The 15,355-nt window shown below is 33.4% G+C and overlaps 1 protein-coding gene and 1 long non-coding RNA gene across 7 annotated transcripts; one reads left to right on the forward strand and one right to left on the reverse strand.

The window, feature by feature from the left end:
• Positions 1-23: 23 nt before the first annotated feature.
• Positions 24-7,001, forward strand: LOC106473339. Of its 2 annotated transcripts, XR_002613662.1 has the most exons (3): positions 24-894; positions 1,391-2,668; positions 6,004-7,001. XR_002613662.1 is itself a non-coding variant. In XM_013934021.2 (2 exons), the coding sequence occupies exons 1-2, from the start codon at positions 778-780 to the stop codon at positions 1,991-1,993; spliced, it is 720 nt and encodes a 239-aa protein (XP_013789475.1). In that variant the 5' UTR covers positions 24-777; the 3' UTR covers positions 1,994-7,001. The 2 variants fall into 2 exon arrangements, 1 of the variants encoding a protein (XP_013789475.1); XM_013934021.2 differs by having other exon boundaries at positions 1,391-7,001.
• A 215-nt stretch (positions 7,002-7,216) lies between these two features.
• LOC111089384 lies at positions 7,217-14,923 on the reverse strand. Of its 5 annotated transcripts, XR_002613665.1 has the most exons (5): positions 13,053-14,416; positions 11,417-11,573; positions 9,187-9,349; positions 8,176-8,256; positions 7,217-7,292 (listed from the first exon to the last, which is right to left on the reverse strand). It is a non-coding gene; the product is annotated as an uncharacterized LOC111089384 (long non-coding RNA). The 5 variants fall into 5 exon arrangements; XR_002613664.1 differs by lacking the exon at positions 7,217-7,292 and having other exon boundaries at positions 7,443-8,256; XR_002613667.1 differs by lacking the exons at positions 7,217-7,292; positions 8,176-8,256 and adding an exon at positions 14,889-14,923 and having other exon boundaries at positions 8,959-9,349; positions 13,053-13,243.
• Positions 14,924-15,355: the final 432 nt, after the last annotated feature.

Below are 15,355 nucleotides of genomic sequence, written 5' to 3' on the forward strand. Positions count from 1 at the left end.
GGGACTGTTTATGTATGCTGGTTATACACTGTTGTTATGGGACTGTTCGTGTATGCTGGTTATACACTGTTGTTATGGGACTGTTCGTGTATGCTGGTTATACACTGTTGTTATGGGACTGTTCGTGTATGCTGGTTATACATTGTTGTTATTGGACTGTTCGTGTATGCTGGTTATATATTATTGTTCTGATAGATGGCAGTATGTAATGAGTAATTAGTGTAAAAAGTGACCTGGTTAGGGGGGGGAACATTTTTTTATAACATTTTAGACACCATATGTGGATTAGTGATTTAATACATCTGTTATACGACGAAATTCTTGGAGATAGCTGTAATTTTATACATGTAAGAATCTTAACAGAAAAATTAAGATAGACGCTTATTGTAGACTTTCACAAAAGGGGATTATCTCTGTATTCTAAGTGTACTGGTATTGTGAGCTGTGGTTTTATCTGGCCTTGGACTCTGTGCAGTGTAGTGAACAATAGTTATGAATGTTGTGACTGCATCGGCTAGCTTCATATATATTCATGTTATGTAGGGATGGTTGATAAGTTTAACAGACACTCTGCTATCTGTGGTAAGGGGCACTCGGCAGAAGAAACATAGTTCAATGTAATATTACATTCTCCAGGCAATTAATTACTCGCTGCTTGATAGTGATAAGTTCTATTTATTTTTTTCTCTTCCAGTTTCCACTATTCAGGTTATTGTCATTGTCATAGCTGTAGTGTTAAAGCTGGGTCTTCTCACCTGCGTCATTAGTCATCATAAAATGGGAGCGCGGTCGTGGAGTGAAGGAAGGGGGCGGCCGCCTCCCCAAACATTTCTCCAGGTACCACAACCCCAACATCATCGTCACCAGTTGTACCTACCAGCACCACATCATTCGGTAAGTCATTTTTGCAGTATTTTTAATGTAATGAATAATGTTTTTGCAAGACTTGTGAAAGAAACTTTTCTTAAATTTCAACATTTTTTTTTAACAGTAAACATGTTTGTCTGTCAGCGGGGGGGACAGCACATTAAAATAACATTTGAGTTTGTCATATAAGTAGATTTATTGTAAAACAAATTAATAAGTAAATAATTTAACAGGTTCTGTTCTTATGTGGGTATGGATACGAGTAGTGTAGTTGGTATTGTTCATTTTATCAGTATGACTGTTACTCAAATGATGATTATTAGTTTAAGTTTTACTGGTAGCTTGGGGCTCAATTCTCATGGAAGTATTGGGGTAAATACAGTAATACTTCAATTATTCAAGTGGCATAGAAATATGTATGTGGGTTATGATGTCCACACAACTTTTGTTAAATAACAATATATTTCTATTTGAACGTCCACAATTAATTTTTGTTCTAAATGTAATTGATTTTGATGTTTAGGTGCTCTTTAGGCAGCAGGGTCTACAAGATAAGAAACGATTAGAGTTGGCAGCCCAACAGGAAAGACAGATTAGACAGCAGTCAGTTCAGACAGACCTGGCACTCGATCTTCCAGCATCTGTAACCTTGCCCGATGGTGAGGAACACCCATACGGTAGCTCAAAGTTACTTCGCTTGCGGAACCCTCAGCAAGAAAGCGAGATATATAGAGGCTGTATACGCCCTCCTCCAAACAGAACAGTGCTCCAAGGGGATGGTCTCGAAACGTATCACTCTAAACCCGCGTGTTTCTCCTCTAAACCCTGTGCACCTGCTAGTGTCTTGCGAACTATAGATAGAAATCCCCTAGTCATACCCCGTCAGAGTGTCGGTGGTGGAAATCACCACCAGGGTGGTGCCCTATCTCAGGTATTCCCGTCATACTTTAGGATACCAGTACCTACGTGTGGAAAAACAACAAGTCGTAGAGCCAGTTCTACAGGTGAGGCAGAATGTCAAAGGCAGATGACCTTTGAAGCAGTTGACTCTCCACCCAGATATAGTGACATCATTCAAAATCATGACCTTTGTAGATTCTCTGGGCAGTCTGAGAGTGGTGTTTGATCACCTACTTATCTCTGGTGATGAAAGTCTTTCACTTGCCTGCAGCAGCCTTGTGATAAAAATTTCAACTGGGACTTGCCGGTGTTACGTGAGCGAGCCTAGAGTTGGAATGCAGAAGGTTATCCCCTTCTTAGTGCCTCACATTTTGTTGTTGGTTTTTCCTCGTTGCTACAGCAGCTTTCGTGTAGACCAGACACAAACGGTGGATTTGTTTGCTTCTCCAAACACACGATTTTCTGTCCGCGATGCTTGCGAGTGTTGCTATAACTTTAACCAAGATTGACACCTGTGCCTGTATGTTTGTGTATATGAACAGAAAAAGATCCAACAATTCAGTGTTTCAAAATATCATGTTTATATAGTCACCATGGACAAAAAAAATGAAACTATTATACAAATCTTTGCTGTATTGATTTGTTGGCGGACATTGTACTGTACTTAGTTCTAAAGCAGAGGAGAAAGAAAACGTTGTTAATGTAGTGAGTAAACAGACTAGTCTAAACTGTCAGTTTTTGTTAAAAGTGATAACATCCAAGTGATGTGAAGAAATCTTTCTGAAATGAATATAATAAACAGTGTTAAGAGTTGCCTGTTTAAGCCAGTAAGCCCTGTCATTTTATCCCTTTATAATGATCACTAACAACTCAAAGGTTTGAGTGACAACAGATTTTTCAGGTAACCTTGTTGCTTTAGCTTACACAAGTAAAAACAGGATTAATGTAGTTTTCCTTAGAAACACCTGTTATCATCAATACATGTTTTACTAACAGCTGAAGTGATATCTTTGTTTTATATGATGTCAACCTCTACAACTGTATGATTCCAGAGCTTTATACAAGTTACTGTTGTTATAACCCTCCATCTTTACCCGTGTAAGATCAGACCAGTTAAGGTTTTTTTCCCACCATGATGTTCACTTGTAGTCATAATTGTAATTATGAGACTGACTCCGTTACAAATTTATAGGTAGCTTTTCTTTTGTATTAACAGTAAAAAAAGTGTATTATTTCCAGAATATAATTCTGTAAATGGTAAATATTTTAGTTTGTTTCATTTAAGAGCAACAAAGTTGCTCAAGATTTTGAAACCAGTGCAGTTTCTTTGGTGAGTAATGTACTGACTAGTCCAATCTTATGTAGGTTTAAAATACTGTCATCCTGGTTTTATATTATATTATTGAAAACTCTATTGCTTTATCAAATGTTGTGTTATAGCATAATATGAAACTTCAGTTTCTCTGATAGCTCGGCTAGATTGCGAGAAAAAAAATAAGATTTGTGTAGTTTAAAATAAGAACCTGAAGCATGTAATTCCACAAGAATAAATATCTTGCAAGTGCCAATGGTCTAAACAGATAACTGCCACTGAATGACAGTTTAAGTATGCCTGCAACACTACAAAAACTGTCCTGCTACCTTAGTGTTAAATACACAGCTTTGAGTCTAAGTTCAGTGTCTGTATTGACAGTTACTTAATTTCTTGGAACTCTAGAATTATTTCTTTATATTTAGTTTCTTCATCAGTGTTTTAAGATGTATATACTTTTTAAACAAAAGTCAAATTTGGGAAATTTCAGTTCTTGTAAAGGTATCTTTAGAGACATAACTCGTAGGATTTCATTCCCTGTTGTAAAGTTACCAACATAAAGAATCATTAGTGCCGGTGACAATGCTGTGTCACATTTTTGTATAAGTATGTGGAATCTCTCAGTATCAGATATAACACTATCTTAGTTCATACAATCCTTTGCCAATAATTGCTTTATTTCTGGGGCCAGCTGTTTATGCTGTTTTCCGCGTAAGTTATTTTTGCACAAAGCTTGAAATTGTATCTTTCAGTTAAAAAAGCGGGGTTTGATATTAGGAGTACAGCCCCCGTTTTTGTTGCCAGTCAGATTGATGACGGATCTTAAAATTCTTTTAAACATCAAAATTCGTAGTGCAATGACTAAATTTTTTCCACTTTAAGTATAAAAGAAGTTAAAAAATATATCAAATATAATTTATTTTTGTTAAAAGTAACAAGTCAAAACTGTTTTATTTTTAGCTTGTTTTTTTACTATTGTCAGTTGAACAGTTAATTTACAAAAACAACATTCATACTGACATGTCCATGTGTATCTACTTTGATAAAAGATAGTAAAGAATAAATTGATAAGTCTAAACTTTTTTCTAGTTTATTTTTTGTGAGGTTTTGAGCAGACGCTCGTCATCGGGCAGTAAAGACCATAATTTTCGAATCTAGTGAACATGTTAAAACAGATGTTTTGTTGATATATTAAGATAAATTCAGTTGCATAAAAAGCTGTACAAGTCACTTGTAATTTAAAATTGCATGGTGTGTGTGTGTGTGTGTGTGTGTGCGTTAATTACCCATTTCATTTGAACACACTTAATATTTGTGAATGTTTGTTGTATGCTGATTCCAGTAACTCTTTTCAAGCGACCACAGTTACAAGACAAAAGGACACAGTGACCACACGTCTACATCTGTGTGTGGCTAAAATCTAGTAATTTGTAATCTTCTTATTAAACAAGTTGCTTAAGTAATAGTTTGGAGTATAATGTTTTGGAAGGGTTTTATTTGTTCATTTTCCTGTTTTACAATTACAGGATTCCCACACCAAACTGTTTGGATTTTCAGGATGAACTTACCCTTAAAGTTACAACTTCATTAGGTGGAGAACATCTTCTGATGTTTTCTTGTGATTATAAAATACGTTCCATTCTGTATTTCGATTCCGTATTCTTATTCCATAACATGAGAAATGATTTCCAACTCCATTCATTTCCAAGGTTTGTGGGAATCTTGAATTAAAAGATTAGTGGGAAGAAACTTGCAGTGTGAACAGATACTGCAGAACACGGCATCTGTTAACTTATGGCTGTGTAAATACGTGTATTCCAAAACACGGCACAACGGCATCTGTTAACTTATGGATGTGTAAATACGTGTATTCCAAAACACGGCACAACGGCATCTGTTAACTTATGGCTGTGTAAATACGTGTATTCCAAAACACGGCACAACGGCATCTGTTAACTTATGGCTGTGTAAATACGTGTATTCCAAAACACGGCACAACGGCATCTGTTAACTTATGGCTGTGTAAATACGTGTATTCCAAAACACGGCAAAACGGCATCTGTTAACTTATGGCTGTGTAAGTACGTGTATTCCAAAACACGGCACAACAGCATCTGTTAACTTATGGCTGTGTAAATACGTGTATTCCAAAATACGGCACAACGGCATCTGTTAACTTACGGCTGTGTATTTTTTTTATCACTAGACCTAATCTCACCCAGCAGTCTGACAATTTGTTGCTTGTTCTAGATGTTAAATTAATTTCCATTACACGTGTCTGAGCACAAGAGAACTTTGAGTTTGTTGCTGTAACAAAACAAAAAACTTGTTCTAATAGTACAAACCCTAGACTGTGGTTTAATTGAGCTTACTGGAGCAAAACTATAAAACATGTTGTTAATAATGGCTATTAAATTGGCCAGAGGGTATGCAAAACTATTGTAGTCATCATCTTAAGATTTGTTTCAAGTCTTCTCTTCCACTCACGATTGTAACTTTGTAGTTAATGCAATAAACTGTATTTTAGGTAACGTTTCTCTGAAGAAGCAGCCATAACTGTCACTAAAGCTAAGTTTGTTGCTTGTGTTATCTTGTTATGGTTCCTGTATCCCTAATTTAATGGAGTACACTTTTGAGTGAATACTTAGGCATACAGTTGAGTAGCAGTTTCTACTTCAAGATAAATCCAGTGTACTAAGTAGCTTTAGAATCAGGCTACATTAATTTATAAAAGTCAATTTGAAACTTTTATTTGATCCATCCAGAGAAGTCAATAATCCTTGTGTTAAAATATTTTAAGTTTGTAGGTAAATTGAATCTTCATTGTAAAGATTACTGTAACTATAAATAGTGACACTTACAGATTATGTGTGTACATCGAATAAACAAATAAAATGATTTATGTTAAGTTTCACGGATTACAGGGTATATGATGAACTTTTAAAAATTCCAAGATGGAAGGAGCATTCCTCTGGTTTTGTGGCAGATTTGCAGTATCTTTTGACCTCCGAGATCAAGGAACTTTTAGGTGAAGTGTGTAAGATGATTGTTCAGCCAACTCGTTGACCACTACTGTTAAGATGACCTCACAATAGCTGAAGGTAGTTACCATTAGAAATGGGAAGAATTACAGCTCAATACATTTTTTTTGGCTATAACCCTTATTAACCAGAGAAATTCTACTGATGTCATGGCATAAGAAAAATAAATTTCTGTTTGGATAAAGTTTTCTGAAAGATGTGTGGACATGATACGGCTCTGAAGGGGATGTGCCTGGGTAAGGATTTTAACATATACCATTTCTAGCAGTAATGCTGCAGACAAATGTTTACTGTTTTACAAAGATGATAAGTGAATTTTTGTCATGTTATTGAGAGGGGTGAATATGTGATTGTATATAGTTTCAATATTTTAATTTATTTACTGCTTTATAGAAAAGATAAAATGGAGGAAAGAAAACAATGTGATTTTGAGTAGGAAAATAATATAAAATTTTCTTATTGCCATAAAACACCCACTACAACAGTAGTTAATTTGTAAATTATTTGGATTCTTGGGAACCTCTAAAGTATGAAAGCTTGGATTCTTTAGTAGAGTTTGTTTTGAAACAGGTCAAAGTTCCTGGTGTCAGTGACTGCTACTTGTTTGTTTAGAAGTGCCTTCTTTTGTTACTTTGTACTTAACATCAGATTGTTCTAAATATGCCAGTTTGAAACTTCTGTAACAGAATCCAAATGTTGTAAAATTAAACTTGTACCAGAGCAGTACTAACATTCTTGACTCAGGCACTCGTTTAAAGAATTGTGATGTAGCAGTTAATAGTGAAGAGATGAGCTGGCAAATGATCCTAGAAGTTGTTCTTAGTGGTGTTCTAAAGTTACATGATTATGGATATAACACATGCTTAAGAATGTTTTTAGGATTTGTTAACAAAACGTAAAAAAAAAATGGAAAGAAACAATTCTGATGTGGTATTTGATTTTTTTGTACATCAAGATAAGTCAGCCCACAAATACAGTTTAAAGTAGAGGTTAGATAATGTAATTCAAAACCCATTAATTGCTGAAAGTGATATAATAAGATGAAACCAATGCAAATGTTTTCATTTGGTTGTCTTTTGAACACTGATGTCATCATTCATGTTGCATGATTCTAGGACACAAGGCAGAGGTCTTAAAGAAAAGTCTTGTGGACTATCCTTATCATCTGAGGGCTGAATAAAGATGTTGGTATTTTATAACTTTGTTTTTTGTGCTGGCTTGAAATATCTAACTTTATAAAGGTGTACTAAAACATCAAATCACTGGTATCTAAATAACACTCGATGACCAAACTTTGATAATATTTGGGGATACTAGTTCTGTAGACTTCAGTGTAACGTACAGTTATTTAGTAGAATAGCAGCTGAGTGATGGAATGATTTTTGTTGAAAAGCCAACTTAAAAACGTATTATGTAGATCACGTATGAACTAACTAGCAAAACCATTTAAAACTTCTTAAACCTTTCTGGCTATGTATTCTCTCAGGGTTTAGCTTTGTGCATTCCATATGTAGAGTATCATCTTCCTGAAGATGAAGACCAGAAATATAAACCAAAAATTATCTTAATGCAAATCATCAACTTCTATTATCTAGTACAAGTGAGACAACTATCCAACAAAAAACTGGTGTTATGACAATAATACTGTCTAACCTAATGAAAAGATTTACTATGCTTCAAGTAGTCTTCTCAAAAGAGGGCAGTATGGTCAACGAATGGCTTGAATGATTATGAATCCCCAAAAGTTGGGTAGGCTACCATATAAGATGTATTTTAATAAACCACGTACATAAAAAATCTGCATTAGAATAGTAACAAATTTTAGTAGCCACACCCATCACAAAAATTGGAGGTTATGAAATTTAGTTAAAATGTTTACTAGTTCCCAGCCTGAAAAATAACACACGACAAGGTTTAATCAAAATACAAAGTTTTGTCTTTTTATGGGAAACTTGCAAGTGACTTTCATTATTCAAGAAGTTATTTTCTGTTAGTTTTCTTACAAGCTATGTCTAAACATGGTGTTTAAAGATAAAGAAATGACTAACCACCTACCTAGATATCTAAGTTACGCGAATAGATCACGGTTACCCCTTACGTACGTGTTGTGTCAGGAATCCTGTATCTGTGGGACATCTATCAATCAGAACACACAATAAATCATACATAAAGTTGTAACTTGCTGATCAGTTACATTCAATTAATCATAAATGCTGATTCTGATTAGTTGGTTAATTAAACTGAAAATAGTGACAAATCATAATGGCAATATTTCAATTACTTAGATTGGAGGAATAATTGATTAATTAATGTTCATAGGTAATAATTTAATCAAGTTAACTGTCCACATGCAGTGTTTACGTTATTTATCATTAACTTCTGCTACTTACAATGATGCCTAATAAAAAAAATTATTTTTTCAGTTTTAACATTTCTAGATTAAACCTTGTTATTTATGTAATGCTTTATTTACTGTACAGTTTCAATTAATTTTAGTACATTCTCAAAATATAGGGTCATGACTCGGCATTAGCTACCGTATCAAGGTTATTAGTGTGTGTGTATGGTCAACAAGAGAATAATTTATGGTCTGAATAACAGGATAAAATACTAAACAACTCATCATTGGTTAATTTTACAAGTGTCTGTGGCAACAGATTTTTGTGTACACACCAGCCCTCTATTTGTGTATTCACGTGTCTAAATTTTATCCAAAAAGTAGTTAGCAGCTTGATATTTAAAAGAAATTACAACCTAGCTCATCTATATTAACCCAAGTAACTTTATCGACATAGATGCAACACTTGAAACTTGTATAACAGGGATTTAAATGTAGCATAGAAATAACAAAAAGCATTTATTTTCATAATAAGAATTGTTGGGGAAATACAAACAGAAAATATCCTTTCCAGTACAAACCAGTTTCAGCTCCGATATACAGCTTTGTCAGAATCCTTCAACAACAGAAGAATAAGTCTTGAATCTGGCATCCAATTGGTCCAATCTTGACATTAAAAAAAGAACTTTACTGACAAGTTTAACTTGTGTGGAGGAGACTTCATTTACCTGGCATGATGTTCAAGGTGTTTTCAGTTGGGACTTCTGGACCATGTAATTATACACTGTCAATTTTGATCTCCTGAGACTGTTATTAGATACAAAACCTGTCCCACTTTGAAGTTCTTTTATTTCTTCCTTCATCCACTCTTTCCTAAAACCATATGCTTCACTAAATGTACAGAGAAACATTCAAATAATTCATAAAAACAAAAGTATGACATCATATACAAAAACCAGTTTATCGTTTATGTAGGACACGTATACTGAAAACAATACTAAAGATTTTATTTTTTCTTTATGTTATAGAAACCATGCCACACAAAATTCTAATACAGAATTCTATTCTTTATATACACATCAGTTGTAGAAAAAAACTTTACTACATATATTCAATGTTTCTATTGTAATCAGAAAAAAATGCATAGAAAAACAACCCAAATTTACTGTTGTAAAGTTTCATAGAGCAAAAAGTAACTTTTCAAATTTCTACAAAAATTCTACTTGAAATCAGAAAAGTCCAATTTTAACAACAAGAACTCTCAGCTTAATAATTTTTTATTGTATATAAAAAAAAAAAACATATTTAAATACTGTTTGTAGACTAAACTGTAAAGTTTTGTAGAACAGTGTTTCTCAACCTTTTTAATACCATGGACTGGTTTGGAAAACTGTTGTGAACAATTAAAATGTAAGTACAACAAAAAACCATTGCGAGTTACATATAAATACTCTGTTAGTTTATTTTTGTGGAATTCCAAAGACAATCACGGTAGTTATGATGAACTGGCACTTAAGAAACACTGCTGCAAATCGTGTTACAAAAGACATAAAAAAATTGAGATCTTAAAAGCATCACAAATAACCGTGATAAAATGTCTGAAACAGTGAATTAAGGCCTAATGTTTATCTAATTTAAAAACCAAATGACTATTTAGAAAAAGATATTCTCAGAATATACATTTACTATTATCTCTACACCATTAGTGCTTTACTGTTACAGGTTATACAGCTTAACTTGGAAAACAGCATCAATTATCAACATGTGTTTATTCTGGTTCTGTTCACGTTAAAACAGTCGAGACAGAGCAATCCTTTAATATTAAGTTGGTCCTAATTTTTGAGGTTTTGATACTCTCACTCCCTCATTTTGCTTCAATATACAAATAAGTGATTCACATCCAATTTTATCCATATCGAATAACATTTAAGGGTTTCTCAAGATAGTTGAAACTTGAATGGCATGGATTGAAAAAGGTGTGCAGAGCAAGAAGAACAGATCTTGAATAAAACTGTCAGTTGTTGGTAATCATCCAGCAATAGTGATGATGAGGTGGGTGGATACAGTACCAACAACAATGACAAGGAGAAGTTGGAGAATCATCATCTTCTGGGTCTAAACAGAGAGCAAGAAGAAATATTATCACTCCCAATTTAGCAACAGATATGGACAGAACCAAGATGAGTGATAGAAAGGTAACATTTATCCTCACTGCCACAGCCTTGGTCATCAATCATTCCTCGATCCGAAGATCTCGACTTGAGAAACTTGTCTTGCTTGTAGTTCACTGGAATAGCAAGCTTCTTAATGATCTAACTAAGTGATAGTCTGCCAGTGATCCTGTATGAAGCAGGAGTAAACCAACTCCTAAGCGTTCCAAAGTTGATTACTAGCTTCTGCTGTGGAACATTTGCTGGAAGGGTAAGGAGCCAATGACTGTGTAAAGGAAGTTTGGTTTGATGCAACATCAAGCAACACTGCCCACAGAAATGTGTGCTGTTAGAACAAAGATTAAATAAGAATATTCTATATTTGGCATCATATCTATAACATGTATTTTTAAAGATGGATGGTCCAGATGTAATTTTCAATCAATACCCAAATCAGTCTATTTATAAAACTACAGCTGACCATGATAAAGTAGCAGAAGCCACTGATTAATGCCACAAAAATAATGAAAATGTTGCAGATTAGTTCTTGATTATTACAAGCATTGCCATTATGATCTTGTATTATTATTACCGATTAATTTAAGGTTGACTCACAAAAAATGATCAACTAATAAAATGATAATTTTTGTTGGTTACTACTTTTTTTCAATGGTACCAGCTATTTAAGTTTCATGTGAGAATAATCTAATAATTGAATGTAATCAATTAATAAGTGTGATGATTAATAAGTTATCAAATTCCACTAATTGCCTAGCTCTAGTGAAAAGTAAAACCAACAAAATCTCACCTGACTTTACAAAAGACCAGTTTGTAGGAATAGGTAACACAAGCAGTCAACTGACTCAGAACCCTGGAATGTAGAAATAGGTAACACAAACAGTCAACTGACCCAGAACCCTGGAATGTAGAAATAGGTAACACAAACAGTCAACTGACCCAGAACCCTGGAAAAAAAAATCACAACATAATCTATAAGAAAATTGAGTTTTTATCTTCAACATCTTTTAATCAAGGTTTTTAACTCTTCTCTTGGATGTATCTTCACATAAACTATTATATTACACAATGAGAAAGTTTTAAATGCAGTTAAAGAATATGTTTATAAGACAATAATGCAACAGAAGTGAGAAAAAATGTAATACACAGAATTACAAGTAGTGAGACACATTTATGACAAATTATTAGAAACCATTATAGAATTCTTTGTTATCTGGCCCAGTCATGAAAATTTACCAGCCTTTCCAGAACATTTCAATTCTACAGACAGAAGAATCCAGTTTACTAAGGAAATACAGGAACAAAACAGCCTACCATTTCTTGACATACTCATCAGCAAACAAGGAGGAAACAAAATCACCACAACTGTATACAGAAAATCCACCCACACTGACAAATACCTATACTTCCAATCCTATAATCCAACCTCGGAAAAATATGGTATGATACAATGCTTGAAGAAGAGAGCAGAAAACATTTGTGATGAGATATCCATCAAAAGAGAACACAAAAAGATCATAGAGTGTTTTAAACAGAACGTTCACACCTCTACCTTCATCAAAAACTTCCCGAAGAAGACCTCAACAGAATGAAAAGATAAGAAGAACACGACTACTACAATTTACTTCCCCATACATGCAAAAATTCAGTGAAAAACTCAAACACCTAGCTAAAAACTTCAACACACTTTTGGAAATCTTACACAAGACAATAAGATCTATTCTAGGGAAAAACCAAACAGAAACCTATTTATGAAAAATACAGAAATGTAAGCTATGAAATTCCATGTTCCTACAATGAAACATACATTGGAGAAACGAAAAGACAACATAAGACTCATGAAAAAACAAAATTCAGCCATTGCAAAGCACACCATGTCAACTAGACACAAAATAAACTGGGATAAAATTAGAATCATTGACACAGACAACTTTTGGAAGACAAGAAAAAGTAAAGGATCTTTCTACATCAATAGAATAAAAACTTCACTAAACAGAAATTTGGGATAACAGGTGGGCAACCTATGGCCACCCTTGGTTAAAGTCACATGCAGCCATTCCACCAATCAGAACCAGGGATAAACAATCAATCACAACACATCCTCCAAAATCCACCAGGATACTATAAAAGACCTGCAACAGCTTACAACACTTTGACCTGAAGACTTCCAAAGTGTCGTCCTCTACACGTTTTTCTAAGACAGGCTAGTGTGCTCGTCAAGTTTAATCGTATTTCACGTTCATTTATACGTCAATCTCTCATTTCTTTCATTATGCCAAAACATTCTGTTACACATAGGAAACACAAAAAGCACATCTTTTGGAAGATGTAATAGTTTTACATTCTAGTTAAGGATAAAACTGTTTTATATTCAGATGAAACTATTATTTAAAAAAATACAAACATTAATTATTTATACAACTTACTTTTTCAAATACTTGAAATACTGAACTTAGTAGAAAGGATTCTTTGTCAAATGATCTGATCCACTGTAACTAGCCAGCTACTTTGAAACACGGCCATGTTAGATCACTACTAGGTTAACATCACCTACACAGATGTGGATTTTATTCTTGAAGCACTGGTATACATTTTCAAACCAAAGCAGGTGAAAAACCTATTTTTTGGGAAAAGATAAAGTTTTCTATTAAAACATCAAAATATGGACTTTTTTTTTCTATCTTTTCAGTAGTTGTTAAAAACTTGTACTATGCTTTTATGTTGTTGTTGTTTTTCTCTGATTTCCCAAGATTTATAAAAATATACATTATGTAAATAAAATCTTAGGGTGTATTTATATCTAATATTAATTAAAAGTCAAAAAAGATCATTATTTCTCTATGCAGATAACTAGTTAGGCTTTACTTGGAATATTATGGAGTTTTGGACTCAAAGATAGGATATTAACTTATTGGAAAGGGATCAGAAAAGGACTATTAGGATTATTCCCTAGACAGAAGGGTTTTCTTACAGGGACACGTTGAGGTCTCTTGGGTAGAGTTACAAGTGAAGTTTGGAAGGTTATCTATATTCTGAAGTCAATAGGACACAAGTTTAGGATTTGGAAAAGGACAGGGTAGACTTTGGTTTTATTTATTTAACATGGTAACTGACTTATGGGATGAGTTGCATCAGCAGCAGTGAAAGAAGGGAAAATAAATGATTTACACGAAAATAAAAAAATTAATTGTGGGTTTAAATTTTTACTTTTCTCAAGGTGGGTGTGCAAGGTGAGTCTTGAAAGACCACATGGTCCCCTGTTGTCGATAAGTTATGTCATGAGAGTACAAGTACTAAAGTATACTATCATTATATAAAATATGTCCGTCATTCATCCACAGTGGCTATTTTCATGGCAGTTTGATAACCATTGTTTAAGAAGGAGATAAAATTTGATGTTTTATTTGAACTATAATGTTACGTTTCATGTATTTTGTGTGAGCAAGGGTATTTTTAATGTTAGTTCACTGTATTGTTAGCAGAGCCATTTCATTATATTACAAATTATGCTTGTTTACTTATAACCGAATCAATGTTTTCAACCAGAAGTGTGTAGTGATGAATCTAATAATTACTTTACAGCAACTGGCATTTCAAACGGATGTTATTCTAAGAGTGAAATGGCCATGAAGATAGCATTAAATTCTTGTCATTGTAATACTTAAAGTAACAGTTACAAACATTAACATCATAAATACAACCATTCATAAATAAATCAAAGTTAATAACTATTGTTACTTGACCATTATACAACTTGTTAATATGTTCAGTCTTCAGTGGTTCGCACGAATCTTAGAAAGAAGCTTATAATAGTATATGCTATGTCTGAATATTGTACACTGTTTCTACTAGCACTATATTTTCAAAACGAGACCCAAAACTCGAGCGCTTTCGAATATTCGAAAGCGCTGGAGTTTTGGGTCTCGTTTTGAAAATATTAGAACTTTTGTAGGTGAACCTGTGTGCTTTCTACTACTAGTAGTCGTAGTACTATATAATATATTACTACTCGGCTAGTGTTTTTGACAACTGTAAGTCAATCGCACTAAGCCTATTTGTTAAATATTCGCGGAGCTATTCTCAATTCTCCCGTTTCTTGCTTCTGAACTTTAAATATTTCAAATTTTATTAATAATGTTTATCTAAGCCAGGATGTTAATATCTTATTATATTACGAAATATTAAGCATTTATAAAATAAGCAATAAAATCAAAGTCAAATAATAAACGACATTTTTATCAGTAGAAATAGCGGGTTTACACCTTTTTAAAAAACCTGATAAAAAAGAAAAAAAAAACACCAAATGTAAAACCGACTCCTAGAATAAAGATTTCTTCCACAAATATTAAATAGCACTCGAAAATAAATAAGATATTTAGCTTTAAAGTCACGAAAAACATTAAAAAATATTATACCGATTTAAACGTTTTATTATACTATAAATACCCTAAATAATACAAAAAAAGTTATTTATTTCATATAATTGGGATTTTATATAATTCTAAAAACCCACGAAGGAAAGCAAAGAAGATGTTAAAACTCATCGGGCCTGCAGGGATACGACAGACAGAAGTGGTCCAGGTGCTATATTTAATAAGCCATATTTTTAAAACAATAATAACAATGTACAACAACTCTTAAGGTGTGAATCAGATTAAGAAACCGAGTTGTGGTTATTATTAGTAACACACAGACAGAGTAAATAGAAACTAAACAATGCAAAAAGAGT

The sequence above is a fragment of the Limulus polyphemus genome, unplaced genomic scaffold, assembly GCF_000517525.1.
Source record: "Limulus polyphemus unplaced genomic scaffold, Limulus_polyphemus-2.1.2 Scaffold6095, whole genome shotgun sequence".
Classification (NCBI taxonomy): domain Eukaryota; kingdom Metazoa; phylum Arthropoda; class Merostomata; order Xiphosura; family Limulidae; genus Limulus; species Limulus polyphemus.